The 27,955-nt window shown below is 57.9% G+C and overlaps 10 protein-coding genes across 10 annotated transcripts; 7 read left to right on the top strand and 3 right to left on the bottom strand.

Moving 5' to 3' along the window:
- Positions 1 to 167: 167 nt before the first annotated feature.
- Positions 168 to 874, bottom strand: SCHCODRAFT_01170051 (uncharacterized protein; the record flags this gene model as incomplete). The annotated part of the gene is made up of 4 exons (XM_003032902.1): positions 168 to 247; positions 302 to 672; positions 778 to 802; positions 856 to 874. The coding sequence occupies 4 exons, from the start codon at positions 872 to 874 to the stop codon at positions 168 to 170; spliced, it is 495 nt and encodes a 164-aa protein (XP_003032948.1).
- Positions 875 to 1,594: 720 nt separating this feature from the next.
- On the top strand, positions 1,595 to 3,803 carry SCHCODRAFT_02620141 (uncharacterized protein). The gene is made up of 2 exons (XM_003033470.2): positions 1,595 to 1,662; positions 1,718 to 3,803. Exons 1-2 carry the CDS (start codon positions 1,639 to 1,641, stop codon positions 3,602 to 3,604), a joined length of 1,911 nt encoding a protein of 636 aa, XP_003033516.2. The 5' UTR covers positions 1,595 to 1,638; the 3' UTR covers positions 3,605 to 3,803.
- Positions 3,804 to 4,201: 398 nt separating this feature from the next.
- On the bottom strand, positions 4,202 to 6,052 carry SCHCODRAFT_01211798 (uncharacterized protein; the record flags this gene model as incomplete). Its single annotated transcript, XM_003032901.3, has 12 exons — positions 4,202 to 4,624; positions 4,711 to 4,721; positions 4,795 to 4,855; positions 4,934 to 4,994; positions 5,055 to 5,112; positions 5,165 to 5,212; positions 5,261 to 5,269; positions 5,318 to 5,526; positions 5,576 to 5,591; positions 5,640 to 5,801; positions 5,853 to 5,874; positions 5,925 to 6,052. 12 exons carry the CDS (start codon positions 6,050 to 6,052, stop codon positions 4,462 to 4,464), a joined length of 948 nt encoding a protein of 315 aa, XP_003032947.1. The 3' UTR covers positions 4,202 to 4,461.
- Positions 6,053 to 6,896: 844 nt separating this feature from the next.
- SCHCODRAFT_02497249 (uncharacterized protein) lies at positions 6,897 to 7,464 on the top strand (the record flags this gene model as incomplete). Its single annotated transcript, XM_003033469.2, has 2 exons — positions 6,897 to 7,008; positions 7,058 to 7,464. The coding sequence occupies 2 exons, from the start codon at positions 6,897 to 6,899 to the stop codon at positions 7,462 to 7,464; spliced, it is 519 nt and encodes a 172-aa protein (XP_003033515.1).
- Positions 7,465 to 8,724: 1,260 nt separating this feature from the next.
- On the top strand, positions 8,725 to 9,168 carry SCHCODRAFT_02238072 (uncharacterized protein). The gene is made up of 2 exons (XM_050342144.1): positions 8,725 to 8,806; positions 8,874 to 9,168. The coding sequence occupies exons 1-2, from the start codon at positions 8,780 to 8,782 to the stop codon at positions 9,063 to 9,065; spliced, it is 219 nt and encodes a 72-aa protein (XP_050201325.1). The 5' UTR covers positions 8,725 to 8,779; the 3' UTR covers positions 9,066 to 9,168.
- A 2,371-nt stretch (positions 9,169 to 11,539) lies between these two features.
- SCHCODRAFT_02728646 (uncharacterized protein) lies at positions 11,540 to 12,153 on the top strand (the record flags this gene model as incomplete). The annotated part of the gene is made up of 2 exons (XM_050347112.1): positions 11,540 to 11,593; positions 11,680 to 12,153. 2 exons carry the CDS (start codon positions 11,540 to 11,542, stop codon positions 12,100 to 12,102), a joined length of 477 nt encoding a protein of 158 aa, XP_050201324.1. The 3' UTR covers positions 12,103 to 12,153.
- Positions 12,154 to 12,635: 482 nt separating this feature from the next.
- SCHCODRAFT_01088282 (uncharacterized protein) lies at positions 12,636 to 14,874 on the top strand (the record flags this gene model as incomplete). Its single annotated transcript, XM_003033468.2, has 6 exons — positions 12,636 to 13,057; positions 13,111 to 13,234; positions 13,299 to 13,352; positions 13,581 to 13,736; positions 13,932 to 14,073; positions 14,129 to 14,874. 6 exons carry the CDS (start codon positions 12,636 to 12,638, stop codon positions 14,872 to 14,874), a joined length of 1,644 nt encoding a protein of 547 aa, XP_003033514.1.
- A 785-nt stretch (positions 14,875 to 15,659) lies between these two features.
- Positions 15,660 to 21,416, top strand: SCHCODRAFT_02620126 (uncharacterized protein). Its single transcript, XM_050344981.1, has 8 exons — positions 15,660 to 15,708; positions 15,762 to 16,157; positions 16,209 to 16,348; positions 16,402 to 17,259; positions 17,322 to 17,559; positions 17,615 to 20,359; positions 20,410 to 20,584; positions 20,636 to 21,416. The coding sequence occupies exons 1-8, from the start codon at positions 15,692 to 15,694 to the stop codon at positions 21,140 to 21,142; spliced, it is 5,076 nt and encodes a 1,691-aa protein (XP_050201323.1). The 5' UTR covers positions 15,660 to 15,691; the 3' UTR covers positions 21,143 to 21,416.
- A 611-nt stretch (positions 21,417 to 22,027) lies between these two features.
- Positions 22,028 to 23,256, bottom strand: SCHCODRAFT_02620124 (uncharacterized protein). The gene is given in 3 exon segments (XM_050344980.1): positions 22,028 to 22,362; positions 22,381 to 23,155; positions 23,205 to 23,256. Coding segments are annotated over 3 exon segments (861 nt in total). The 5' UTR covers positions 23,207 to 23,256; the 3' UTR covers positions 22,028 to 22,278.
- Positions 23,257 to 24,801: 1,545 nt separating this feature from the next.
- On the top strand, positions 24,802 to 26,656 carry SCHCODRAFT_02620118 (ThrRS/AlaRS common domain-containing protein). The gene is made up of 3 exons (XM_003033466.2): positions 24,802 to 25,434; positions 25,482 to 25,804; positions 25,889 to 26,656. The coding sequence occupies exons 1-3, from the start codon at positions 24,943 to 24,945 to the stop codon at positions 26,547 to 26,549; spliced, it is 1,476 nt and encodes a 491-aa protein (XP_003033512.1). The 5' UTR covers positions 24,802 to 24,942; the 3' UTR covers positions 26,550 to 26,656.
- Positions 26,657 to 27,955: the final 1,299 nt, after the last annotated feature.

Here is a 27,955-nt window from a genome sequence, read left to right as displayed (position 1 = left end):
CATATATAGTGTGTGCTAAAGAGTCGCTGGTCTGTACAGGTGAGCCGGATGCTCTGCAATAGTTAAACCACTGTCGCCGTGTGCATATGCTGGTCAAAACGAAGCATCGAGAGTCTTGGGCACTGAAGAGGCTCCCACAGATAAGCAGACATTGTGCGAGGCGCCTGTTATTTCTCCTCCTCGGGAGGGGTGTAATCTTCGTCCGCGCTTGACGAGTAGCCGTCCATGTCGAAGATGACGCTGACGCCTGCGAGCGTGGATAAGCCTCCGAACGTATGCCACAACGTCTGAGCCTACTTACCATCCTCCACATCCGACGCAGAGGCCATCTCCGCGTCGTCCGAGGTCACGATGTCCGACGAGCCGTCCGTGAGGCCCCAGTCAGCATTGTCCTCCCCGTCGGTCATCTCCGCGTCGCCCTCCAGTTCCGCAACATCCACAGTGATAGCGGGATCAATGTCATATTCTATGGCACTGAGGTCCTCTGCGACACCATGGTCCTCCCATTCACCGCTGTCGTCCAGGCCCCAAGCCCCGGCGTTGGTGTCGGCCCAGTCGTGCGCGTCTTCGGCCTCGCTGATACCGTCTGTGTCGACAATGACGCTATCTTCATCGTCCTCGTCTCTAGGAACGTATTCGCCCCCGTCTGAAGACTCGTCATCTGTATCGGTGCTGGGACGGATGTCGAGATAGGTTCGCCGGCAGGTCGGACAGCTTCCGTGCTGAGGACACGACTATCAGCTGGGAGGAGGCGAAAGATGAAGGGAAAGAGCGTACCAGGTTGCTGATCCACTCAACCAAGCTGAAGGAAACATCAGTAATTCGATTTGGGGGAAGGAGAGACGATGTACGCACTCATGCTTGCAGAATACATGGCCGCACCCCGGGAGTTGCGTCACACCCTCGCGGTCCACATTCTCCTGCCCCCTTTCCCCACGCAACAATTCCGTCCCGGAGACAAAATCCCCTCCATATGCGTGCCGTCTACCGGGTGACTGTACCGGCGATCGCTCGCGCTCCTTCCCCTTCCCCTCCGCCTCGAAGATCTCCACGAACGGTACCAGGCAGATCGGACACGCGTCCTCCTCCCCCACATCCCTTTTGCACAATCTGGGCAGCTCCGCGACGAAGCGCGCAATCTGGGCTTCCTGGTCCGCGTTCGATCGCGAGTGTCGAGGGCGAGGCAATCCGAAGGAGTGCATGTTAAGAAACTGGCTCAGAAGCACTTGCGCAGCACCGCGCGGAAGCGGTGGGGAGAGGGGGGCGTCCTGCGAGGGGGAAGCGGGCAGCGATGGAGACCGCGTTCGAGATCCAGAGGGGGATGAGGGAGTACTGGAGTCCATGGAAGGAGCCAGCAAAAGCGCGAGGATACAGGTCTTGTCGTTGGCGGTCGGATAGAGGGTGCTGGTCTGTAAGCTGGCTGCGATCTGCTATCCCGGCCAGAATAGGGGAGAGGAATGGGGGAGTATGAGACCCGGGCGCGTGATGGCCGTTTCAGTCAACAAAGCGCGTCGGTCACGCTCAGAGCGAGCGCTTGTTGATTCTGACGTAACGCGCCAAATGGCCATCGACATGGGAAGGTGCCGCTTGCCTTCTGCCAACGCGAGTGGGGGTTTCCCGCGCTTGCATAGTCTGGGAATGGGGTCCGAGGACATATCCTCGGTAAGTGCTATACTGACTCCATGCTGAGCATCTACCAGAACTTACTGCAAATCAGGTTGCGGCTGAGTCGCTGCTGTCCCGTTACGCCGGCGTTGCCAACTTGTCCGTGCATCGAAGCGGGCGCGTGCTCTCTCATAACGATGTCGCTCTGTTGAAGGAAAACATACCTCTCCTCGAGGAAGAGCTCTCTCGCGACTCAGAGTCTCCTGAATCGTCTGCGCAGCTGTTCAATGCCTCTGCCCTCACCGACCTTCTCGCCCTTCACAAAGCTCTGATCTCCCCCGTTCGCCGTCTTTACACAGAGATATTGTCGGAGATATTCCTCCTCGCGATACCTGATGGCTGGCTGGAAGAGCTCTGCGGTACCGTCATACATCCGTGCACGCAGGTGTGCCACGTCTGGCGCGAGGTCGCTCTCGGGACACCATCTCTGTGGAGCACGATATGCATCAACATCGATAGCGGGGCGCTTGTCGAACTTTCAAAAGGCTTCTTTGTGTTGCTAGGAAGTCCGTCCGAGTCTGAGGTCGAGCTACCCAGCGATGTGGAGGTGGATTCGGAGGCAGATGACGAGGGCAGCGGCGGAGACGCCTACGACGTCGCCGGGGATGATAATGGTGGCTCTGCAGGAAGGGACGAGGGCCCGAGCGATGATGGTGTTCATGAGAGCCCCGAAGAAACGGCACACGATGACTTAGAAGCGTCTAGCGAAGTCGCGAGCCGCGAAGACGACGATACCGCGGGACAGAGCAGTAGGATGTGCGAGGAAGACGAGGAAGAGCCCGATAATTGGGAATGGATCACGAACATCTATCTCGAACGCTCTGCGCGGGTGCCGTTGACCATCGAATACCACGTCGGCATGGAGTACTCCGGGCCCACCTTCTGGGAAGACGCCAGCTGGCTTCTGCTCCTCCAGCACCCAGAGCGGTGGAAGCACGTCACCATTACGAGCCCTCTCAACCTCTTCAGACGATTTGAGCCGCCGCCTCCGTTCGCGCTGCTAGAATATCTAGAACTTCGACTATACGAACACGCAGACGAGGAGTCTCAGCCTCTTCAATTCTTCTCTAACGCGCCATGTCTTCGCAATCTCATTACGACGACGCATACGCTCCCCTATCACTACGCGGATCCGAAGGACGTCCTTCCGCCTTCTTGGAAGAGTCTGGTCGAGGTCCGCATGGGCGAGTATCACTTTGACTATGGCGACGATGCCTGCACCATAGCCAACACGAGCGTCATCCACCAACATTGCGCGGCAACCCTGCAGGAGTGCTCGATATGGGCGCACGAGCCGGCACAACGCTCATACAGCCCGTCTTTGCACTCCAAGGACTATCCCGTCCTCCGTGCACTGGAGATGACCGACTTCGGCATGGAGTTCTCCGAGCTCATTCGGTCGGCACCCAAGCTCGAATCCGTCAGGATGCGGGCTGACCCGGGCTACTATGGCCTCACACTGCACCATCTCACGCAAATGCTTTCGCGCATGACCTGCGCCAATCTCACCTCTCTGTTCCTCGTATGCGTTCAGGCGATGCCCCAGGATGTTATCGAATGCCTGAAAGCCGCGCCCACCCTCGGCGAGCTCGACATAATGGAGTGGGAAACTTGCGATTACGGCGGGTACGGGGACTACGATATGATCATCAGCGTCGAGGTTCTGCATGCGCTGACGCGCTCAGACGAGCGACCCGCCTCGCTCAGTATGCTGCCGAGCCTCGAACGCCTAGCATTGAACGCCCCCGTCATGCCTGAACTTCACAGCAGCGACGAGAGGCAGATGGTGCAAGCCGTGCTGGACATGGTCCATTCTCGAGTGCGTCCTAGGGAGGCGGAAGGGCTACGGGCGCTGCAACAATTCCATAGCACAATCAAGGCTATCGAGCGGGTGACTGTCGAATATGTACGCCAGCACAAGAACGACGCCGAGCTCTAACAGCATGAAATTAATGTGAACAAGTAGGTGCTGATTATATACATCGTTTCGGGTACTACCCAGGCCTTACCATTCGCTACTTCATCGTCACAGAATTAGAGCAGGTTGCACAACGCCGGCAATCACAGTTTCACGTACGACCTACTAAGCGTGGACCCACAGGTTCAAGAACTTGTTTGTTCGACTCGTAATTCCCGCATTTATGACCTGTTGAGTGAGCGTCCTGGACCGTCGCAAAGCAGCCTCCAGAAAAATTCCAGTCAGCGCAGACCGCCACAACAAGGTCCACATTGATGGTAGCCGTCCCACCTTCCCCCGGCAATCACTGTCAGAGCTGGCGGCCAGGCTGATCAGCGTTGGCAAAGAGGCTGATTAGCGGTGCCAGTAATGTCAACCAGCGTCGACAGAGCGCCTGACAGACCATCTACCCGCGCATGGCGCTTGAAGCCTACGCGATGCCGCCTAGACAGTCCGCAGTGACCGCGCGCGCTACGCCAGTCGGAATGGGCGGTGCTACGCCGACTGAGGGTCAACCTGCAGCTGCAGTGACTGTACTCCACATCAATATCAGCCGTCGACTGCACGCCAACCCGAAGTGACTGTACCCCAAAGAGGTTATCAAAGACTAGTACAATACATTACGCATAACGTTACAAGAGCTTGCTTGTCGGAATAGTGTACAGTGTGTGTGATGGGGGGATTGTCTATTGAGTGGTCCGAGCAGTGCACTACATCCGTCCGAGGGGTGGATGGAATCGCCCGAGGGATCCGTACGATCGTCCTCTCTGTGTTCGCGGAGCGATCGCCTCAGCATCCAAGAGTCGAGTCTGGGATCAGGGATTGTGTGTCCACGAATGCTACCTATGCGTCCACGGGTCGGGGCTGCTGCGCTGATAGTGCAAGGGCGTCGGCGGCGGCTGACTCTCGTCGCGCGTGCGTAGGTCCTCGCGGACGAGAATCGAGTGCTGGCGCATGAGTTCAGAGGAAGTCGGGTACGCCTTGCGTCGGAGGTGCAGAATACTACGGACAGTGATATCAGCAAGCGCGCGTGGTTGGGTTCAATGAGCGAGCCACAAGCAACATAAAGCCGACTGGCTCTCACGTACATTCGACAGGCCTGAGAGTGTTCGTGAGCATGGTGTTGAATGACAAGAGACGAAGAACAAAGAATTCAAAGCAGCGAAACGTACCAGGACATTGGAGGTAATCACGACCACGGGCAGGAAAATCCCGCTATAATGCGTGATGGGACTGAAAGAGAGGCGTTAGGGTTTAGTATTTGGTACGCGCTTGAGGTAAAGATGAAGGTAAAGGGTAATAAACACGTACTTGAAATATATGATCGCACCAACGGCGTTCATTAGCGCGACGCAGGCGAAGACGAATAGGCCTAGCGGTAGGCGGTGATTATGAGGACGAGTGACGAACACGGGACGGCGGAGATGCGCACCTTGAGAAATAAAGACGCGGCTGAGCGATCCCGGGCTGTTGTCGAAGTGGCGGTGATACTAGATGAAGTTGTTGATGTTTGCCGCGTATAGAAGACCGAGGGACGCGCACCGAGAGCATGGAGATTAGCGAGACGAGGTCCATGAGCACGGCGGCAAGCTGGAGAGATCATAAGCGCTGCGTCTCCAGACGACCGGCGTTGCTGACCATGCAAATCTGAGGAAGGGTCAAAGGCGTCGAGAAGCGCAAGGGATATACACTCACACCGTAGCGAAATGCGAGGCTCTTGTCGCCATAGTTCGGAAAACAGCCAGTGCCTCCAAGAAGGGTATACAGCTCCTGAGGCGGCAGCAAAATGTGTATCGTGAAGGTCCAGATATCGACGCCGACAAGCAAGGTATAGCAGGTAACAAGAAGGATTGCGATCCGTTTGTTGCGCCCCGTAAAGGCATAGGCGCGCATCGCCATAATACCTAATGATCTGTCAGTATCCGGGTTGCAAGTCGCTCGCTAAAGGTCGACCTTGAGAGATAAATTGCTAGACAGAGGGTTAGCGAGTGCGGGGTTAACAGAAATAAAGGCATACCATGGGCATCAAGAGGGCATTGACAGGTCGTGTGAGTCCAAGGCATAACGAGTAATTGTGATTGCCGACGAAGGCCCAAAGCATGAGTGGCCAGTAAATGAGGTAATAGTATCTGCAGAAGAGATACGCGAACTTCATCGCTGTCCAGGGCGCACGAATTATCTAGTTCGATGTGACATGCAACTGATGACCAGGGGAACGCATCGAACGTACGAGGAGTATCTCCTCGTCAAGGCTGCGACAACTTAGATACAAGCGAAGTCGAGAAGATAAAGAATCACGTACGACAGCAACCACTCGTAGACACCCAGAGAGTACGCCGCGACCATGCCATACCGCGCATCCTCGATCACCCTGACCAACCTCAGGAGCTCCGAGGCATAATAGGATGCGTCGGCCATGTCTGTTGACATGGCGCACGGCGACTGGGGCGCTCGGAAGAGCTGGACTGAGGGACGAGCAGGATGCAAAGGAGATGATGGACGTTGGAAAGGAAGGCAACGGGTGTCGGATGGGTCTGCGACCATGCTCGACCGTCGCTACTAAATCAAATGGAGATGACATGAACTGGCAGCGCCATTCGGAAGTTAATTAAAGAGTGACAGCCGAGGGCTCGTGGCCTTCGTGATGCAGATTGGTCTGAGGGACAGACGTCGTCCTGACTGCTCGCGCGGTGAAATGTCTGCAAAGTCGGGCAGCATGATGACAGTCGCTGGCGGAGGCAGACCGAGCGGATCACAAAACGTGGAATTTGGGCCCGTGAGAATTTGTCCCTGTCGCTATTCGTTTCCCGCGCTCTTGCTTCCTGCTCTCATTATCTCCTCTTCCCCCGGTTGCTGCGCTCGTCAGGCTGTACTCATCGGTTGAGATCGTGGTCCAAATGGCTGCATCTCTGTTCAGGGAACCAGGTCTGTAAAGCTCGGAGGCATACGCGCACGGGCTGACTGGTAGGACGTAGAACAGCTCATCGGCTGCTTCAGCCCTGCAGTCCCCGCGTACTTCACCGATCTCTGGAGTACGACTGCATTTGCATCGAGCATCGACAACCCCTCTGCTCACATGCGCAATCTTTTCCAGTCAACCATGGCGGAATCACTGCAAATCCTCCGGAGGACGACTGTCGGCGCGTGAATTTTTTCTTTTGCGCAGGCTTGAAGGATCCGTGGCTCCATCAGTCAGTGTTAATTTCGCGTTACGATTCTTACGCTGACAACTGCGTAGACTAACCTCTCGCCCTCTGACCGTGAGGTTTCCAGCATGTGTCGCGACTTAGCTAGAGCTCGTGCCCAGGTCGTACATCCAGAGTGGATCAAGTCAGCTATCTCGCAGAATTGTTCTTACCTAGAAATCTCTGCATATGTGCTTAATGGTGCGCATATTCGCTCGGCTCTTTCGCTTCTATCTCTGACGTCCGGCAGACCTCGTCGACGAAGGCGAAATCCCACCTTACGCCGAAGAACCTGCCTCTACTCGCTTGTCTCGCGCTGGATCTCGCAACCACGCTCGCGCCACCGACGCTGCCCAAGACAACAAACAGAAGCGACGACACAGCGCTATCGACTTCTCTTTCTCCGCTCTGGATCGTCGCCCCAGCAAGAAAGCTCGCATCAAAACTCCCGAAAAGGACGACACCTCTGTGTACTCACTTACGATATCTTCGTCGCCGTCTTCTTCGACTTCCGAGCAGTCCGTCATACGCCTCGTACAAGAACGCCCTCGCCCGCAAATGAAGCTCCCGCGCCTCTCGAAGCAGTACAACCCCGTCGAGCTGTTTGAACGTCGAATCACCCGACAAATCATGCCTGGCGGTGTACGACCCAAGTAAGCGGTCGTGATCCAAGTCATCACCCTCGCTTCACTTTTCATAGATCTGCCCTCAATGGCGACTTCTGGCAAGATATCAGGCGCAAGAACGCTAACCCTCGCTCGCTCGTATTGGCACCCGATTTTCTCTCTCGCGCTCCAGCTCCAGTTTCCGTCATTTTCGACGTCAACAAGTCGTACCGCGGCAAGCCTCTTGCATGCGTTGAGGTCGCTCCAAAATTATAGCAGCTCGCTCAATCACGCCGAATTATTGCCTTGGCCTCGGTTTTAAATGATCGCCTCTTACTCACTCCGCGAAAATCGCACTTGCTCGACGCGTCGTCTAGATACTGATTTATGACTCCTTGTTGGTGCGGTGATAGGGAATTGGTGTCCAGGCGAAAAATCAGAAGGAATTGTTACCTGTGCGTGCCCGTCGTACCGCTGAATTGTCGAGAATCTGCGGTACGCCCTTATAGTCGTCGTGTCCCCAAGCCACGCACTCACAGTGTCGCCAAGTTCCAGCGTTCGTTGTCAGACCCATCTTATTTGTTGTCCGCTCGCTCACGCATGTGTTTTCTCTGTATCGTCGTCGCGGAACGTCCCGAAGCTCGGTGCCTATACGCTTGGGCTTTGAGAATGCAGAGGCTGCGGACCAGAGCTTCTGGGTATGCAAATCCACTCTCCCTGTCTTCGCTGAATTTCAATGGCTCGCGCTTCAAGGCGGCGTAGCTACACCGCGTCGCCAAACCCGCGAGTCCCTTGTGCATCGATACTGCAGATGCAGTCGTGCGTGGGTGGAAGTCGGGTACGGGTTATTCGCTGCACCCTCCATTGATAGGTGGCACAAGGTCACTGACCGCGATTACGTGCATCGTCAGGCGCAGCTTTCATCTCCCCATGCGTATTCCAAAAAGTCGCGGTCGAGACAGGGCGTGTTGTATGGCAATCCCCCTTACTGTGGTGTAGATCTCCCCCTGCCGTGGCGCCTTGTTTACGCCACAGAGTCCCCATCTGTAGTCGATAGCCCCCTTGCGAGAGGCGGTATCTTGACGGCGGTTGCCTTGCCCTCTTTTCCAGATGGTATTTGTAGCAATCCGAGCGGACTTCGTCAGAAAAACATGTTTTGTGGATAAATTTCCCAGCCACCAGCGGCGTCCTCTCTTCTAGCGTCCACCACGGCTGCATGCCCTCCCCTCTCCTTCTCCTCTCCAACTCGACGCGCCGACTGCAAGGCAGCATCTCCGCGCCCGCGCGCGTGGAACAGCCCGTCCATATCCCCTTCCAAAATAGGAAATGTTGATGCAGATGCTTAGTCTTCTTCGTATCCATGCGACATGGATCATGGTGTGCGGCGCGGGCGTGTATGTTTGTTGACTGGCGGCGATCCTGCTTGCTTTGTTGACTGACGGTGACCCTGCGTGTTGACAGATCCTGCTTGCTGACCCCATCGTGTGGGGCGGGACCCTGATCATTGCAATATTGAGCGAGAGCGCGAGCGCGCCCGGTGGCGCCGCGCCGCCAATCGCAGCCCAGCGGGACCTGGCGCGCGGCTGGGCGAATATCCGGGCGCCCACTCGCATCGTCCCGCTCAATTGCGTCGGGCCGCGGGCGGGAGGATAAATCTCCTGCGCGTGCGGGCAATATATTCAGCGGGATCGAGGGCGCATCAGGTCGGTGTTCAACAGGGTGCTCGGAATGGGTGCAAAGCGTGCCAGATGTGAAGCCGCGGATAAGGATGGAATAGGACGACTGCGTTAAGAGTACGTTTAGATATTTGTCTTCTGGTCCCTTGCTTGGGCGCGGGTCTGGGGCCACAAATTCGAGCTCAGTGAGGAAAGCCCGCGGATGTGCATTCGAATATATTGCTTGCGTCTGCGTTCACTGAGTGTACGGCAGTCGTGAACAAGGTCGGCGCCACTAGCGCGTCCGTAGCGAGCGGGCTCGGAGGGCTACGTATCGTCGAAGGCCACGGATGGGCAGCCGCGGACATAAAGCTGAATTCGAGTGATAGGCTGTATCCCCGTAGTCTGGAAGTCGTCCGAGTCAAGTCATCGGTGAAGGTAGGCTCAGAAGTAAGAACTGCGACCAGTGAAGTCGCTGCACACCGAGGATATGGAATCAACCGCACCGAATAAAGCAGACGAAAGACTGCCTACATGACTCAAGTTTACCACCTCATATTGACGTTCCCGACGCCATCCCGCGAATAATTGGCCGGTGCTCTTATGCGAGTAGTTCCTGCCGTCCTTGACTAATCAGTAGTCGCCCGGCCATTGCGCGAATACCGGTCCTAAATCCGTCGTGAAGCTCGGGAGACCTAGAGGACAAGCCAGTATATTCCCGAAAGAACGCCTTGGGATCAGCATTGGGTCCAGTGTTATAGGACAGCATTGGGTTGGAGTGGCGGAGAGCAGCACGGCGGTGGGGTACGGCCGTGGCCGAAGTCCGAAAAGCGGCAGGGATGATGGCGCGTATTGTCGGCGAAAGGCAGATGGGCAGAGTGAGCGCGTCATCCAAGGGTTCGCTACCAGAAGAAATAAATAACGAGGCTACAATGGCGACATAGCGTCAGGAGATAGGCCTCGTAAAAATCAGGAGAAAGACGTCGCGTCGGAGAAAGGGCGTCATAGCATCAGTGAAAAGGCCGCGCCACGGAGCCGAAGGACTTCAATTCAGTTGACAACACCCTTGAGCGATTGGACAATGGACGATTATCGCAAGGCGCTACGACTTTCGATGCAAGTTGCGGTCTAACGCAGACCTTATTCCAGCACGACAGCGAACTATCGCGGAAGCACTATGATCACAGTTTGGTGTTGGTGAAGAAGCGTAGTGATTCTTGATCGTTTTCAGAAGATCTATAGAAAAGCGGCGCGAAGGGCTATAGCAAAGCAGCGATACGAACAATAGTGATCAAGACTACGAGCAATAGTGATCAAGACTACGAGCAATTATCAAGAGCGTACGCCGTAGGCCACGCTGCCGAGAGCGCACGAGCCGTCGCGCCCAGAGCAAGGGAAGGCTGCGGAAGAGAGCCTGACCAAGGGACGAAGCGCGCCAGAAGGCCAGAAATAGGGTGCCCGCGCGAGAACCTTTTGAGAGTTCAGTGAGAGAAGCCCAAAGACAAAGAGAAGCCAGCGCTGTCGTCAGTTCGTGCCTCGAGTACGGAGTCTTCGCCTCAATTCAGCGAAGAGCGACGTAGTCAGGAGGATGAAAAGACGAAAAAAAGCCAGCAAGTCCAGTCGAGTGTGAATTTCCTGGAGGTGATCATTGTCCATGTGCAGAAGACGCTGATTTTCAATGCGCCACTGACGGTTGCCTTGCCAGTAGCCGTACTAATTTTCGCACTCGGAGGACCTTCAAAAGGCGAGATCAAGCCCGTCGAAGAGAAACCAAGGGGAAAGCAGACGGTGGCGCGAACGGAAGATCAGGTTGATACCTTCTCAGGCGGCCGAAGCGCGCATTGGAGCAGTCTCCCTGCGAGGTCTTGTTGCGTTGGCGTGCGCCCTCTGCACTCCGGTGTTCCGTAGCGCTGGTGGGTCGAGACCACCGCGCGGACGCCTGCGGATGGATGCGAAGGACTCTTCGTAAACGTGCGCTGTATTTAATTATGGGGTTAGTGATCATGGCAGCAATAGCCGTGCGTCGATACCTGGTTTGGGATTGCGTAGATCTTGATCAGCGTCCGTAGGCATCGCATGCGAGGGAGGGCGGGGTCAGTAGAGGATAGGATATATCAGTCTGGTTCACGCGAGGAAGAGAATGCTAGGGGGGGAGGGTAAACGTTTGGTCTACGCAGAAAAGCAGCATACGGCCGTGCACTGCTTCAGCCCTTCGGATAGGAGGTGCACATCGCGAAAAAGGGGTCAATCCCTGTTGATCCCCCCACATGACGCAGTGTTGCGTGCGCGCTCCGGTCAGTTTTGTGTCAGCGCATCGCAGTCACTAGTGATGGTGGGAAGGGCCGAGATAGACGGCGCTGATGGTGGCACGCAGACAAGGCCGACGTATCCGAGCTCGTACCTGGTCAGTGAAACTGGGAGCGCCGTCGAGTATTCAAGCCTCCACCAGCACAAGGCGAAGAAGAGAAATGAATGGCCATGGTGGGGGAGGTCAACAATGACAAGGTCCAAGGCACACGCGACAACGTGATCGGACATCACACGCACACGCGATTCGAACCACGTGCCCGGGCGTAGTAGCGTGCCAAGTCGGGGATAACACAGAACGGCAGGCGACATTCGAGGGTGTGATATCGCTCTCTGTCTCGACCGCAACCCGGTATCTGGACGGCCTTGCAACGGGATCGAAAGGGATCGCGGCGCGCAGGGAGACCGGTCAAGCGACGCGCGCAGGCAGCAGAACGCGTCGACAGGGGTCAGCAGCGACGCCCGAGAACACGGTAGCGAGTATCCATCGCGCGGGGAGACGCTCTGCCGGGCGCATCGGCACCCCAGGCGGCGCTGGCAAACGTTGGGCCGACAGACGCTGGATAACGGAGCGAAAGCGTCCTAGCGCATGTGCAGGAGCGGCAGGCAAGCCTAGCTCAGCCAGGCGGCAGTTAGCTGCGATTATCATTCCCGCACAATCTCTCTTCGGCTCACCTGCTTTTCATCCTCATTGTACGCGCTTATTCGGCCTAGGAGCGCTCGCCTGACGTCGCCCTTGAAAAGCACGGACGCTGCTTCCCTCCATTCTTTGTACTCCCAACTGCAGCGCCCCCCCTCGACGTCAACGAACAGGCAAACGCGGCGTTACCGTCCCCCCATCAATCTCCAGATTCGCATCCTTTTTTTTTTCAACGGTTGTTTTTGATTGTCTCGACGTGGGAATAAGGAGATGGAAGATTTCCCGATTCCGGCACTCGATCCCCTCCACTCGGGTCAAGCGGCTTCTCAGTCCGGTCAGGGTCAGCAGCGGCGCCAGTGGCCGCCCCATCTTCTCACCGACCTTCACGTCGACGGTCCTTCCTTTTCAGAGCCCTCCTCAGCTGTCTCCGACCACTCCCATCCCTTTGTCTTCCCGCCCCCCAACTCGAGTTCTGCAGAGCACGCCTCTGCTCTCTCCCTCAACCTCTCCTCCCTCACTGTCAACTGCGACGGTGTGGGCTCCCCCGCTCAACCCCTCTCGTCGTCTACCGCGTCTTCGAATCTCAGTCCCGTGACACCGACCAGTCCGTTCACCGCGGGCATGGCCTCTCACTTCCACTTCGGTGCAACCGACGCTGGGGACGCAGACATGGCTCTGCACACCGCCGTATGCGATCCCCCCGCTCGCATTTATCTTGGCCCCCCCTCTACGTCTCCTGCCGCTAGTGGCTCGCGCCCCTCGACTTCGTCTAGCCACGGGTATCCCGTCAAGCATAGCTCCTCGGACACCGAGGTCGATTCGACCTACGAGGATGGGTCCTCCTTGACTCTGATCACTGCTACGGAGGACAGCTTTCACGGATCCGCGAGTGGCACACGCACCCCTCCGGATATGGATCTTTCCCATGGTGGCGACGACGGTGTCAACGGTGGCCTTGGTATCCCCAGCGGAATGGTGGGGACCAGTGCCATGACCACGAGCAGACCTGGCGGTTCGAACAACTTCGTGAGCAAGCTCTACCAGTGCGTCCCATTCATTCTCCCGACTTCCGCTATTGGACTTATGTCTTCTGTAGGATGATTAACGACCCAAAGTCAGCCCATTTCATCGCCTGGACAGAGCTCGGTACCTCCTTCGTCGTATCGAACGTCGGAGAGTTCAGCAGGAGCATCCTGGGGTCGCACTTCAAACACAATAACGTGCGTCCTCGTACCACCTCGTCGCTGCCTATGAATTAACCCTTACGTTCTCCGCCGTGCATAGTTCTCAAGTTTTGTGCGCCAACTGAACATGTACGGCTTTCACAAGATCAACAGGGTAAGTCTACTTTCGCAGCTTCATCATCTCCGGTCCTTCTCGCCTATGATTATGTACTTAATTGCGCGCTTTCCGCCTCTAATCCCCGTAACTGGGGTTCTATCGCCTTACCATCCCCCTTCCCGCCTATCGCACGGCCAGCGGAACTTCAGCTGGTCATGCGGGCGTGCCCCCTCACGTTGACTTCATTTTTCGTCCTGTCATTACCCGCGCTGACCCCCTATGCAGACGCCACGGGCTCAGCGTACGTCGACGGATCAACAAGTCTGGGAGTTCTCGCACCACAAGTTCCTGCGAGGCAGACCAGACTTGCTGGATGAGATCAAGCGCAAGGCGCTGGAACCGGACCCGAGCATCAAGCATCGTGTTGAGCTACCTGGAGAGGTGAGCAGCGGCGGATATCGCCTGAACGCCCTTACATCACCCCTCGACGCCGTACGGCTGCTGGCGCGGGTTCTAGAGACTTCAGCTGTCCCTGCTGTCCGCGCGACCTGCTAGCCACCATCATCTTCGCGCAATGTGCCTCGTTCCTGCCGCGTCGTCACTCTGGATCCTCGATGCTGATCAATGTGAATCTAGGTTGCTGCGCAGTTGAATTCCATGCGTGACGAGAACAGGCGGGTATGGGAGCAGCTGGCCGTCGAGCGACGGCGCGCCGAGCATCTCATCGGTGTCGTCGGCCAGTTGTGGGATATCGTTGGGAAAGGATTTCCGGGGCAGGGTGCGTGGTGAATTTCTAAAAAAAATCTGCAGAAATTCTGACGGGCGAGAATCAGTCCCGCCCTTCCCTGTCGAGCTCTTCGACGGGAATGAGAGCCCTGCCATCCTGGTTACCTCGCCGCAGGCGGGTGACCAGGTGCGGTATAATGGAGACCAGACTCGGTACAGTGGAGGCCAAGGACAAAATCGCTACGCCGGCAGCGAGGCCGGGCCTCGCTACGTACCCCCCATTCACATCCCCGGAACTCAGTCGTCCATGCATTCCATGCACACCCTCGCCGTGTCCCCGACGTCGAGCCCGACGGGGCCGGAGATGCCTCCATACCACTCGCATGCGCCGAGCCCGCTGTCGTCAGGCGCGGTCTCCATGAACGGGTTTCCGTACGCGCGCTCGCAGCAGCAGTCGTACTCGGCACCTGACTCGGGGGTGTCTCTCCCGCCGCATGGCGGGCTGCCGCCGATGCAGGGCATGCATATGGATATGTATCACGACGGAGGAGGGCGCGCGGGGACGAAGCGCCCGCGCCTGGCGGGCGACGAGGGCGCGGACCGGAGGATGGCCCGGGCGCGCAGCGATAGCGCGCCGCTGGGGTTCGGGTACGGCGGCGAGACCGTGCATGACAGCGGCGGAGTCTGGGAGGTACGCTCGCGCAGCGGGAGCGAGTATCACCTGGACGGAGATGAGAGGCAGATGGCGATGGGCATGCCGGGGATGCCTGGCGTCCACGGCCAGTCGGTCAACCGGTGTCCGCCGCCCTCGGGGCCGTCCATGCTCATTTCGCCGCTGTCCAACGCACGGTGACCCCGCCCGCGCACGGTCGTAGGGGGGTCCAAAATCCGCGCAGGGATCGCCGCGATATCCCGTTCGTTCCCTCTTCAGTGACTTTCTCTCGGACTCATCGACATTGTTTTCTGCTTTCTCCCGAGCGCTTGTGCGCCACCATCTCCGTCCAAGCAACGCCACTCTTCCTGCCCCCCTTTAGCCTAGTAGTGGATCGCGGACTTTCGCTTGGCACTTCCGGTTCGTCGCATGGACCTCGCATTCTATTCTGTGTAACCTAGCTTTGCCGTCGAACTTTCGCCTCGTCCCCCCAGTCCCGTGTATCTTTACCGATCTATTATTCCTGCTCATCCTCCGGACTCTGTCTCGCTGCGGTCAAAAGCTGTTCATACGTTCCTTACCTGTTGTATTTTTCCCCATCGCGAGCTCTCTGGACCTTCAAGTACATATCCTTGCACACTCATTCATCAAGGGACTGCGTACATCATTACTGACTTTCGTCGTGCATACTACGAATTGCTGTTAGCACTGTGGATAGTATAGCGAATCGCGTCGATCCGAGTCTTGGTTTTCCTACGGACTCGTAACTCTGTTATTCTGTCACTACGTAGAATAGCACCACCTGGCAGTCGCCTAGACGCTGCACCATATTCGGGAGGACCAAGGCGCGACTGGGCTCGCCAGCAATATTCTTCGCTCGAACGACCTGTCGAAGATCAACTTTCCGGAAATGGCGCGACCTTTGTGCTGACGTAACGACTGAGAATGGATTGACGCGCTGCCTCGTGACCGCGCCCCATTGTTGTGCTTGTACCTCCTTGAGCTCTTGGACTCGACCATGTCGGATGGCTCGAGGTGAGCTCGCGGACTGTTTAAAGCGCATATATGCGCCTCTAACATTTGTACAGAGTGCATCAATCATGGTACACGGCGCTGAACGACGCGGAGACCCACTTTCGGCAGCTTCTGGGTTCCCCAGCGTCCGACTGGAAGCGCATACACACAAATACGGACAAGTCGGCGTCGGGGAGGAAGGGGAAAGCACGGGCGTCTGCGATACCCGAAGTCGAGGACGTCGTCGTTCATCGCAACTCTGCTAGCTCTGGCGATGACATCTTCCGACTCGTGCTGGACGTGCCCGCGGCGGAAGAAACCTCGTCCCTCAGGGCATGGCACGCCGTCCTATCTACCCCAGAGCTCAGGCAGGAGTGGGATCCTGCTGTCGACGATGCACATATCGTCGAGCTCCTCGACGATCGCACGCGTGTCGTGAAGACGAACTTTACGCTGGGTTGGCCTGCGAGGTGCGTGCATACGCCCCTGGAGGAAGTATATTGCAATGACACGTTTTCCAGTCCGAGAGATGCTGTCACGATAGCCCGCACGTTGCAGGATGCATCCACCGTCATCGACTTCTCGACATCACTCCCTCGATCGCCAGATGAGCCCACGTATCTCAGACCGTCCCCTCCCTTCGTGCGGTCTCATGTCAGCCGTACGTGCATATACTCGTGTACTTTGACCCTCCCTTACTCCATATTACTCCAGTGTTCGCCTGGTGCATCCAACACGTTGGCGGCAAGGTTCGCATGACCTGTTTCTGGCAACATGATCTGCGTTCGGTATGGAACTTCACCACCAACACTGGAATGGCGCAGCAGCTGGCCACTATGACCGTCGGCCTCCTCAAGACCATTGTCAAGCGTAACACACGTGTGCCTCAGCTGGTAGGCTTTGGTCTGGGGGTATCCGTCGAACGTGTGCGCTTTCAGGCGGACCGGGAAGCTCTGACGGTCGATTACTCTATCATACCGGAAGAAGATAATCTATCTCAGCAAGCACACGATCTGGACGAGTTGCGCTCCCTTCGCGAGAGGCGGCGGCTGACACGGTCGGTGGAATGGACTCTGCCGCATGTGGAGGGCTGGGATGTACAAGTCACGACGAAAGCTTCTTCGGAAGAGGTCGAGAAACTCCCTTGGACAGCGCATGCTCTCCGACCGTCGACCTCCTCGTCTATCGTCCTCAGAATATCACATGCTCCGCTCGAAGACGACCACTCAGTCCTCAAAGTCCGCGTCGTACTGGAGATATCCGGTCCTTCAAGGGGCCTACGCCTCAACGGGATCCCCAAACCTGTCGATGTAATAGAAGAACGTGATCCTGCACCCGCAGCCCAGTCGCAACCCATATTGCAAGATGTCGCCAGCGCAGTGACTGAAGCAAGCGCTGCCACCACGTCATCGAACTCGAGCAACAGGTCAAGCCTATCCGATGGCCCTACGCCCGTACAGCCGCAGACGAAGCGCACGGCAGCCGCCGAGAAGTCCATTCTCTCGCGCGTGCGGCGGAACTACATCTATTTCTCGTCCCTGTTGCAGGAACCAGAGGCCAAGTGGAAGAGGAGTGCGTGTGAGACTTTCGTGTTCGATCTGCTTGTGCTGATGTCCCGCGTTCCTCGCTCGCAGTCACCGATGCGCGGGGCGTGTCTGTTACGCAGCTTGATTCGATCGACCCGACGCTGGTTGTGTACCGCGCGGAGGCGACGTTCGTGGGCGTGGGCATATGGGATCTGTACGGCGCTCTCATAACGCCGGGGGCTAGGTCGTACTGGGACAAGCAGCATGAGGATGCGACGCTGCTTGAGGATGTGAATGAGTTGACCGAGCTGTGGCACTGGAAGGTCAAGCCTGCTTGGCCTGTGAAGTGAGTGGCTCTATCTGATTATCGTCTCAATGTATCTAACCCTTCATGCGAACAGCGGACGCGACTCCGTCGTGCTCAAGACGGTCTACAAATCGCCCAAGACCATCCATGTCTTCCTGTTCACCGCCGACGACCCACACCTCTTTCCCAATATACCACCTCCGGAGCCGAACATCATCCGCACGCAGACGGACCTGCAGGGATGGGCAATCGAGGCCCTGTCCCCCACGACGACATCCCTCACACTCCTCGACCAATCTGATCCGAAAGGATGGTCGAACAAGACGTCCATCCCGACGCAGATGGTAAACACAGTCGCTGGTATTGGGGAGTACGCGATCAAGTGCGGCGCCCCGCCGGTGGTGTCGCGGCTCTCCGGCGCGCGCGCGACGGACATCCGCTACGACCACGACAAGCAGAGCTTCCGGCTGGCGTACGAGGTGGCGTCTGCGCGGCGCGCGGCTGGGGGTGGCGTGGAGCTTGAGCTGAGATGCGATGTTGATACTTGGGCGGGGTCGTTGGATATTGTGGTTGATCCTCCGCCTCAGGCCATTGCTGCCTTGCGGCGGCATCGATTCTCGGAGGAAGGAGGTGGCTTGTGGCTCACGTTGACGCACGACGCGGTATATGTTGACGACGAGCGACTGCAGGCCATCGTGCGACGAGGACCGGGGCGAGAGCGCGGGCTTGTGTTGGTCAATGGGACGAGGATACACGTCGATGTGGAGGAACTGCCTGATACTGAGCTCAAGACACTGGCGAAGAAGAAGCGGGTAAAGCCTACGCGGATACCACTAGACCAGCCGCCGGTCGTGGGTGCCATCCGACGGCGACGAGCGGAGTGGGAAGGGGACTCGGAAGCCCCTTCTGCGGCGGAGACGGCTGCAACGACGCCTGTTGAGCAGCCTGCTGCCGCGGTCGTTCCTACGGTCACGACAAACGCCTTCTCGCGATTCTTCTCGTATGCAGTAGAGCAAGCGACGGCTACGACGCAGCAGACCGTGGCCGCCATGTCGCCTACGTCGGCGGCAGGCGAGCATGCTACTCCATCGACGTCGATTCTGCCGATGGAGTATGCGCTGCAGGCGCTTGCGTGGACGCAGGAATCGCATGCGATGTTCACGTCCGACGGGTGGGCACTGCTCAACGACAAGGATATGCTCGTGCATCGCAAGATGTCGACTGCCATCTCACCCGTAGTTCCCGTCCATAAGGGGGAGAAGGTTATTCAGGGCGTCTCAGCGGAAGAGATCGCTGCCGTTGTCACCGACTTCGACTGCCGCAAGCAGTGGGACTCGCGCTTCGTCTCGGCGACGAAGCTGCAGTCGTTTGGGAATGGGTGCGGCACGGCGTTCTGCGTGTCGAGGAGCAACTTCCCCTTCCGCGATCGCGGGTTTTTCATCGCGTCTGCGATGGGGCGCGCGGTTATCCCGCCCGTGCTCACGCGGCGCACGACGTCGGGCGAGGTATCTGACCAGAGCAGCGGACCGCGGAATGCCATCTTCTGCCTGTCGGCGAGTTTCCATCCGTCGCATGTGGCAGCGTTCGACGCCGCGAAGTACAACCCGTACAACCTGCCCATCGGCCGTATCTTCGTCGATGCGTGGATCCTCGAGACTCTCGACCCGTATACGAAGGAAAACTATGCGATCCCATCTACGCGGTGTGCGCGGCTTGTGGCGGTTGACTTCGCGGGCTCGATGCCGTTCGCGGTGAATGCGCAGATCAATGCGGAGTTGCCGAGGTCGATCCTGGCGCTGGAGGGATTGATGAAGAACCTGATACCCTCGCCGCTGACGCGCCTGCCTGCCGCGGGCCTGGTCATCTCGGACAAGAAGACGGAGGAGCCGTTCCTCGACACGATGTGGAAGCTAAGGCGAAGAGATGAGAATAGGCTGCTCTTGGACTCGACCTTCTCGCCCGAGGAACGCGTGTATAGCTCTGTGTTCCTCGTCAAGCAGACAAAGAAGTCGCGCAGTGCGGATCAAACACCCAAGTCAATCCGCTCTCCGCCGGGGACGCGGCGTCAGTCTACGACAGCGGCTGATAACAGGGATCGTACGCAGTCTGCGACGGAGCCTCTGCAGGGCTCTCCTACCATCGACGGGCTGCCGTCGATGCAGTCGTCGATAGCGACCCTCACGCCCGCAAATGCTACCGCCGCCGTTGCATCAGCAGCTCCGTCGCAAGATATCACGACGCGGGCACGGTCAGCTTCCTCTGCATTCACTGTCAAGGGCGAAGTCAAGCCCTCTACCGACCTCCTGGTTGCCGAGTTCGTCATCGAGTCCAAGCTCTACTCCAGCGGGTATGCTCTGGACGTGCGCTCAAGTAGACGGGCGGAATCTTTGGCTATCGTTCCGGGCGAATCTGTTGCGTTGGACAAGTTCAAGGACACCAGCAGCCTACCGACAACCGATCTGCCATTCCACTATTCCGTCAATACCATGCCTTCGTCTCCCTTACACTCGTCGGGCCTCAAGACGGACGCCCCATCGCGGCATCTTGTGCGGATAACGCTACCAACTGCGCAATATCAGGTGTCGACCATTGAGGATCCGTTGACCGGCGAGACTCGAAGTGCGCCACCGACGCCGTTGTGGCTTCTTGACTTGGAGGATGGAGGCTACGTCGTCAACGTTGTGGTTCGGCCGACTGGTGGCGGGGAGACGAAGGCAACACATACCGTCTCCATCAATGGGAAGGAGGTACAGATTGTCGGCGAAAAGGAGTCCTTGACTGCTCTGGGGCGAGACGAGTTACTCGACGACCGGGTTCTGAAGATGCCAGTGCTGACGAGGCAAGCCTCATCCGTCTGAAAGATGCTCGGTGAATTGACCGCTTTCGCAGACATAGCAACGAGGCCCATTCCTTCCCGGATGAGCTTACCGTCCCTTCGGCCATAGCGGATGATCTCTTGGACCCCAACGTGCCCATTCCGAGTACACCTGTCGAAGCAGAACCCTCAGACGAGGCTACGGAGACTATGTCTACCATTGGAGAAGAGGAACGAGCATCTACGCCGGTATGTGGTATTCATTTTCTGGGGTGTGCGCCGTTTTTTACGTGGTCCCAGCAACCCGAACTTGCCAATCCTTCTCCCGAGCCTGCGAATGGCAACGGATTACTGGGCCTCCTGCAGTCCTATCAGAAGTCCATGTCGCGCTTCAATCTGAACTTCACCTCGACTGGATCCTCACCCAAAGAAACTCCATCCACGCCAAAGACCCTGAGCCGGACGCCTCACAGCAGCTCCTCTTCGCTCGCCACCATTGCGCGCCACAAGCCGTCTATCGACAAGCGCGGCTCTGGGCAGCGCATCGCGCAGGTCCAGCCGGCTCCTCGCATGCACCCCACCTCCACTCTTATCATCGTCGCATTGATGGCCTTCCTTCTCGGTTCTCTCCTTCGTTCTTTACTGTCTCCGGCGGACTTCATCTACGTTGCGACGGACATGAACGACACGCCGAGTAATGTACAGGAGTACAGCGGATGGAGGGAGATCAAGCGGCTACTGGAGATCAAGTATCTCGTCGGTGGATACGACTTTCAGGTCGCGCTCGTCCGGCGCCATGCAACTTGACTGTTCTCATGCGACTTGCCCCTCCCTGAGCGGCCTTACCCCCGCCTTGCGACCTGACCGTCCCATATACTCATCTCATCTACCAAATCTTGAGTTGATATACCTTCATGGATTCCCCACAGCTTTCGCGCATCACTGTATCATACCATTGTACTTGTCCCATCGTACATCATCTACACCGATATAATACTAATAGCACGCATGTAGTTGCTTACTGTTGTCGATAGCTTGCTGTGTACCACTGACTCTCTTCATAATCTTTGCATGACTCGTATGCTTCTTCTCTGAATCTGTCGAACTGCGTTCTCGACGTCAACGCGTTCTCCGATACAGTTGCGAACACAGACGCTGGTCTTCAGGCCATTTGTGGCACGCTTCCGGGGTTGTTGCTTGCTCGCAGTCAACGGGCATAAAATCTACATCGCAAAGCCCTAACTATTGTACCCAACATAGCCTGTCGAGCAATATCACCATGCTCCCCAAAGTTCATCAACGAGTGTATAGAAAGGCAACGCATCACTACCATATAGATCGCAACTCGCTACCGAACGTATAGAAGGGTAAATCGCTACATCGATGGCAGGCACTGGGCAGTGAACTGTAACAAACAAACGATACAGAAGGGTAGTTATTCGAGGTCAAAGGGACATCGTCTGGGAGGTTTTCGTAGGGTAGGTGGGCAGGCTAGTGCCCGTGAACAAGCAGACTGGTCCGAGAGGACGAGAGGAGGTGGAGGATAAGATGAGGTAGTGGAGGAAAGGAGAGGGTGGGACGAGAGAATGTCTAGGTGGGCGTCTGCTAGAGACGCCGATAGAGCAGGGTAAGGATAAGGCAGGGATTTCAGGCAGAAGCAATGTTAGATCGTCTTCCGTTAGCAACCCCCGCAGCCAGCTAGCATACGCGCGCAGGCAGATCGGAAAGCAAGAAACACGTTCGTCGGTGCAAAGAGAGGACGCACGCACGCCAGCATGATATACGTGCCCCGACGAGTAGACGTTCGCGCTGCCCAGTATTCGATTGCGAGCGAGCAGGCTAAGATGTCGTCGAGAATACGCATATCGCCAGCGGATACGTGCTTCGACGAGATCACTGAGCGCTCCGACGAGGTCACTCAGCGATGTGTGTTCTTCCATCCTTTACATGCCGCCGTACGCGTCGTCCGGATCGTAGACGGTGTCCGGGCGCTTGCCCTGCGGGACGGCCTTCTCGCTAGCAGCTGGGGCCTGGGCAGGAGCTGGAGCGGGCGCGGGCGCAGGGGCAGCAGCAGGCGCAGGCGCAGGGGCGACAACAGGGGCCGCCGCGGCAGCGGGAGAGGGTCCGTTAATCCCAGGGACCACGAAGGACTCAGTCGGAGCCGGAGACTGCAGCCTCGGCGCGATATCGCCCACAGGAGCGGGCGTCGGCAGGCGCGAATCGACCGGGCCCGGCGTCGGGAGACGCGCATCCGCCGCGAGCGCCGCCGGCGCGCCCAAGTACTGCTCGTGGCCCTGCATCGGCATGTCAACCTCGCCGCTGTGGTGCTTTACATCCCCGCTCGCGCGCTCCATGTCGATGTAGCTCGCGCCCTGCTGCCCCGCGGCCGCGGTAGGCTGCGTCGCGTACTCGGTCACATCGACCTGGTAGTCGACCGGGTGCTGGTAGCTGTCGTGCGCGTACTGCGCCGGTTGCGCGCCGTACTCGCTGCCGGGGTACTGCTGGTAGCTGTCGTGCTGAGCCGCATTGTTGTCGCCGTACTGCGAGTAGTCGCCGTGCCCGGTGAAGGTTGCGCCGGGGCTGAAGGGGGACGCGGTCGCCGCCTGGTTGTAGTACCCGTACCCGTCGTACCCGGCACCCGCGCCGACACCGACGCCGGCAAATGCGGCACGGCGCTCGATCATAGACGGCGGGCGCGGCGTTTGGGCCATTTCGTCCTCGAGTAGGACACCAGAGCGGCGGAACGCGCCGGCGCTGAATGGCTGGCCGGTGACGGGGTCCGTGTCGAGCGCGGCTTCCTTGCGCCTGCGAATGCGTTTCTGTTCCAATATTTAGCAGTGGATCACAAGAGAAGAGAGGGGGGCTTACCATGACGAAGGCAATAATGAAGGAAAGGACGGCAATACCAAGAAGCGCACCGGCAATACCTCCGACGATGGGACCGGCATCGACGCCGCTGTCATCGTCGGCCGTGCTGCTGGCGCTCGCGGCGGAACTGCTCCCGCTGGCGGCGAGACTAGCAGTCGCGCCGACGGTGGTAGTAACGTGGCCCTGGGAGGTAGTGAGGCCCACGGTAGAGGTAACCGCACCACGGTCGGTCGTGGTAGCTGCCTGGGGGCTCGTAGATGAGGTCGTCGGCTTGCTGGTAGACGTGCTCGTCGCGCTGGTCGTCGTGGGAGTCTACCAAGAATCAGCATGTGCGCGGGGGAAGTAGATGGCCTAGGCGCACGGAGCTCGTAGTAGTAGCCGCGGTCTTGGACGTGGTCTGCTGCTGCTGGGAAGTCGTCGTTTGCTGCTGCGTGGTCTGCTGCTGGGTCGTAGTCTGCTGTTGCTGGGTAGTGGTCGTCTGCTGTTGGCGAGTAGTCTCCTGCTGCTGGGTGGTCTGCTGGGTCGTCGTCGCTACCGCTGGCGTCAGCACGTCGCGTATCGTCCCATTTCACCACAGCGCACCAGCAGCGGTTGTCGCCCCCGTCGTTGCAGCGGTTGTCGCTGCATGAGTGGCTTCAGTGGTATCGGCGCCGCCCCCGAAGAGGCCGCCGCCCATAGCCTGTCTCTTCCGCAGCAAGCGCGCGTGAGTGTCGCGCTGTCCCATGGCCATTGTCGCGTTGGTCGTTCCGAGTAAAAGAGCGTAGAATATCAGAGGGTATAGGCGAGTCAAAGAGTGTATGTTCCCCGCGACGAGGGAAACAGAGCGACCTTCTGAACGGCGAGGGGATGGTGGGGGAAGAGAAGATGAATGCCAGTTGACGTGGGAAACAGGAGCTCGGATTTCTGATCCCAAAGTCCAAAAACAGATCAAGCTGCTACAACATCGCCAAGGGGACCAAGGTACAAGTCGACGCTGGCAAGAAAGCTCTTGACCTTTGAAGTCTAGCCTCAAACGGCGGATCGGACCCTCTGTGACCACCTTCAAGTTCCTCTCTGTTCTGGAGATGTGTGCGTCCTTCTACCAACTAAGGTAGGTACTGAACCTGAACTAGAGCGCTCACACACCGTGTCTCGCGCAAGTTTCAAGAGAGGCCTTGAGCCGCTCTACTACTCTACCACTTCTTGCCTGAACACTAACCATCCTGTATCCCCCCTTCGTGCTCCCTTGAGCAGTTGGGCTCTGACCGTGGTATATATATAGCAAGCGTGAATAACCTTCAATCAAGTGCAGATAGATCCCGAGTGAGAAGTTCGTAAAAGCGCTCTCCGATTTTCTTGAATTCATTCGTCCTGTGCTCGCGCCCTGCACGACCACACGTCGTGAAGGAAGTTGAACATGTTACGCGTGACTTCGGAAGTTGCCGGTACCTCGTGACCACCAAATGACCTCGTCTTTCGCCATCGACAGACGAGATGAGGTGAGCGTCTCCATCACTTTCATGCCTAAAGATGCAGGTTTGCTTGCCAGAGTAATGAACATGATCCAACTTTCAGCCAATGAAGTGTGCAGGATATCCATCCGGGAAATGCCGTCGCGGCGTATTGTGTCCGCTTACGGAAGTCTTTGTATTCGGCGATCAATGCCTATCATCCCCCGCTCTATACCCCGCGGCCAACCACTGTATATCGTACATTCGAGAATGACTCGCAACCAATAGCACACCTTGCTTACTACCATCATGGCCACCGCAGTCCTCCTCTCTCCCTTGACGCCTCCCTCCTACCACCAGATCAAGTCCCCCACCCTTCGCATTCCAGAAGACCCGGCTGTGTCGATTCCGGTGGGCATCCTCGCTTGTCAGCGCGATCCCTTGCTCCGATCTTTGGATACTGTGGTTGTGAGCGCGCATGAGAAGCAGACTCCCCCGCCTCCTGCAGGGAAGAAGGCGAAGAAGGCCGTACTGGCACCCGAGCTGCCCACGGGACCGATCCTTGGTGTACTACTGCACGACACGGTCATCTTCCCCGAGGGAGGCGGGCAGCCGACGGATACTGGATCGATCAGGGTTGGGGACAAAGACTGGGAAGTGGTACAGTGCAAGCGAGATGGTGGGCACGCGATACACTATGTACGCGTCCCAGAAGGCACTTCCGTAGACGACGCGCTAGCGACGTTCGCGCCTGGCACACCTGTGAAGGTCTCCTTTGACTGGGAGCGCAGATACGACCACGTAGGTGATCATCCTTCATGCAAGGATCCCAACTCACCCCCTCCCAGATGACCCTCCACACCTCCCAGCACCTCCTCTCCGCCCTCCTCGAGACGCGCCTGCAGCTCCCCACCCTCTCCTGGTCCCTCACGAGCTATCCCCAGCCATGCTACGTCGAAGTCCCGCGCAGCATGACGCAGGAGGAGATTGCGTCGATCCAGAACGAGGCGAACCGCCTGGTGTTCGAGGGCCGGCAGGTGCACGTCGAGGTGCAGGAGATGGAGAGCAAAATGGAGGGCGACGGCAGCCGCGCCTTTGGCCGCGGGCTCCCGAGCGACTATACCGGCGGCGTGCACCGCGTCATCGTCATCGACGGCGTCGATCGCAATCCGTGAGTCTCCTCCCCCTCACTCACCTCTGCTCTCCTCCACTCCTCCAACCCGAGTTACCCTCGCTCACCCGACACCTCACACAGCTGCTGCGGCACCCACCTCCCCTCCCTGCACAACCTCCAGCTCTTCCTCCTCCCACACACCGACGCGCTCTCCCGCTCCACCACCCGCCTCTACTTCCTCGCCGGCCCACGCCTCATCGCCCACCTCGCCGCCGCGCACGCCCAGCTGACCGCCGCCGCTTCCACCCTCACCTGCGGCCTCCCCGAGGTCCCCGCGCGCGTCGCCCTGGTCGTCGAGGACCGCAAGCGCGCCGACAAGCGCGTCACCGACGTCGAGGGCGAGCTCGCCTCCCACATCGCCAACGAGCTGCTCGGCGAACTCGCCCAACTCCCTGACGGCGCCCTCATGAAGAAACACCTCCACCGCACAGACGACACGCCGGGCGCGCTCGCCTTCCTCACCTCCATCGCTGCCGCCTTCGAACGGGACGAGCGGTCGAAGGGGCGGCCCTACCTCATCGTGCTGTCCTCCACCCCTTCGGCGCAGACCTCGAGCAGCGTGAGCGTCGTGTCCGTGTTCGGGTCGCACGAGAAGCAGGTGCAGGGCGTGGGCGCGGTGCTGAAGGCGAAGATGGGCGTGAAGGGCGGCGGGCGGGGGCCGAAGTGGACGGGGAAGTTCACGGGGGTGTGGAAGGCGGGGAGGGAGGATGCGGTGGTGGAGGAGGCGTTGGCTGGCGTGTGAGTGGTGTTGTATCGATACGAAGGTGCTGGTGTAATTTTTGTGGAATTGGAAGTCAATTGACCTCGAAGCTTGAGGCGCTCATTTTGCGTCCGGACGACATAGTGTCCTGTAGTCGTTGAAAGGAGGGCGCTAGGTGAGGTCCTCAAGGCAGTGACAGAGTAATGCCGACAGTGACAACCTCATTCATGCGACGTGCTGAGTCGAACAATGCACCTCGTGCGCCCGGGGACGGACAACAAGACGAGGACAACGAGGACGCTATAGTGCACACGATGCAAACTCATTTTCTCGGCACCGGCAAGTCATTCTTCTCGAGACCCACACATTCTTCGGAGACCCACGTACTTCTCTTGGGACGCCGACCCTTCTGCTAAAGACACAGCAAATGACGGCACCGGCGAACGGTCGCCACCGACCATCTCAGGCCGTATCAATATCACTCTTACGTGCGAGCTCATCTTAGCCAACACTTCGTCCCTGTCACCCAACACTTCCTGCTCTTCACCCATCACCTCGAGCGGTATCACTCTTCCGTGCAGGCTTGTAGCTATCATTCTTACGTGCGTGCTCGTTTTTCATCCGTGTGTGCGGGCTCATATCACTCTGCCATCACCCTTGTACGTGCAGGCTCGTACATTAGTCGTATCACCCACCCTCAGATCACTCTTACGTGCACCTCATATCCCACAGGAACCCTATCTCGTCGCAACGCGAGATGAACACAGCTTTCCCTCACGTAAATCCCTCTACCAATCCGCTCATCTCGCGACACGCATTTTTTGGTAAATCGCACCGCCGTCAACGTTGCCACCACGCGTGGTTGGTACTGCTGACCATCCCCTTCAGGCTTTTCCCCTTATACACGGTACCCACCCTCGCACCCTCGCCGCATCCGAACCCTGCGCTAACTACACGCTATCGACCACGCTGCGTTCGCGCGCCTCGACGTTCCCATGCGCACCCTTGACCGGCGGCATCTTAAGCGTCCGCGAGGGCATCCAAGCCGTCCTCGAGGCTGCCGCACCCACTCGTATCAATCCAAACGGACTCAAGTGTACGCGACGTGGACACGAATTCAATTTAATCATCGTATGTCCCAGCTCGCTGCTGTGGTCGAAAATTTTGCTCATACAAGCAGGATTTGTGGCTGTACGACATATGAATTCGTAGCCGGCTGTGCGTCCTTGTAAATCTTCGAGGGATAGTCCCGACCGCTCCACGTCCTCGTTGCCCCCTGGCGTTCTTTTTGTAGAACGGCGCGCTTGGAAGATGGGATTTGGACACCAAAACAGAGTGAGTCGGGCTTGCATGCGAGGGTACCCCCACTGGATGATTTTGACCAGAAATTTCTGCGATCTTCCTTCGGATTTCGATGAAAGTATCCCGGTGCGTCCGGCCAGTCTGTA

This window comes from Schizophyllum commune, assembly GCF_000143185.2.
Source record: "Schizophyllum commune H4-8 unplaced genomic scaffold SCHCOscaffold_4, whole genome shotgun sequence".
Taxonomy (NCBI): domain Eukaryota; kingdom Fungi; phylum Basidiomycota; class Agaricomycetes; order Agaricales; family Schizophyllaceae; genus Schizophyllum; species Schizophyllum commune.
Note: the sequence above shows the minus strand (reverse complement) of the source record. Positions and strands in the feature narration are given on the sequence as shown.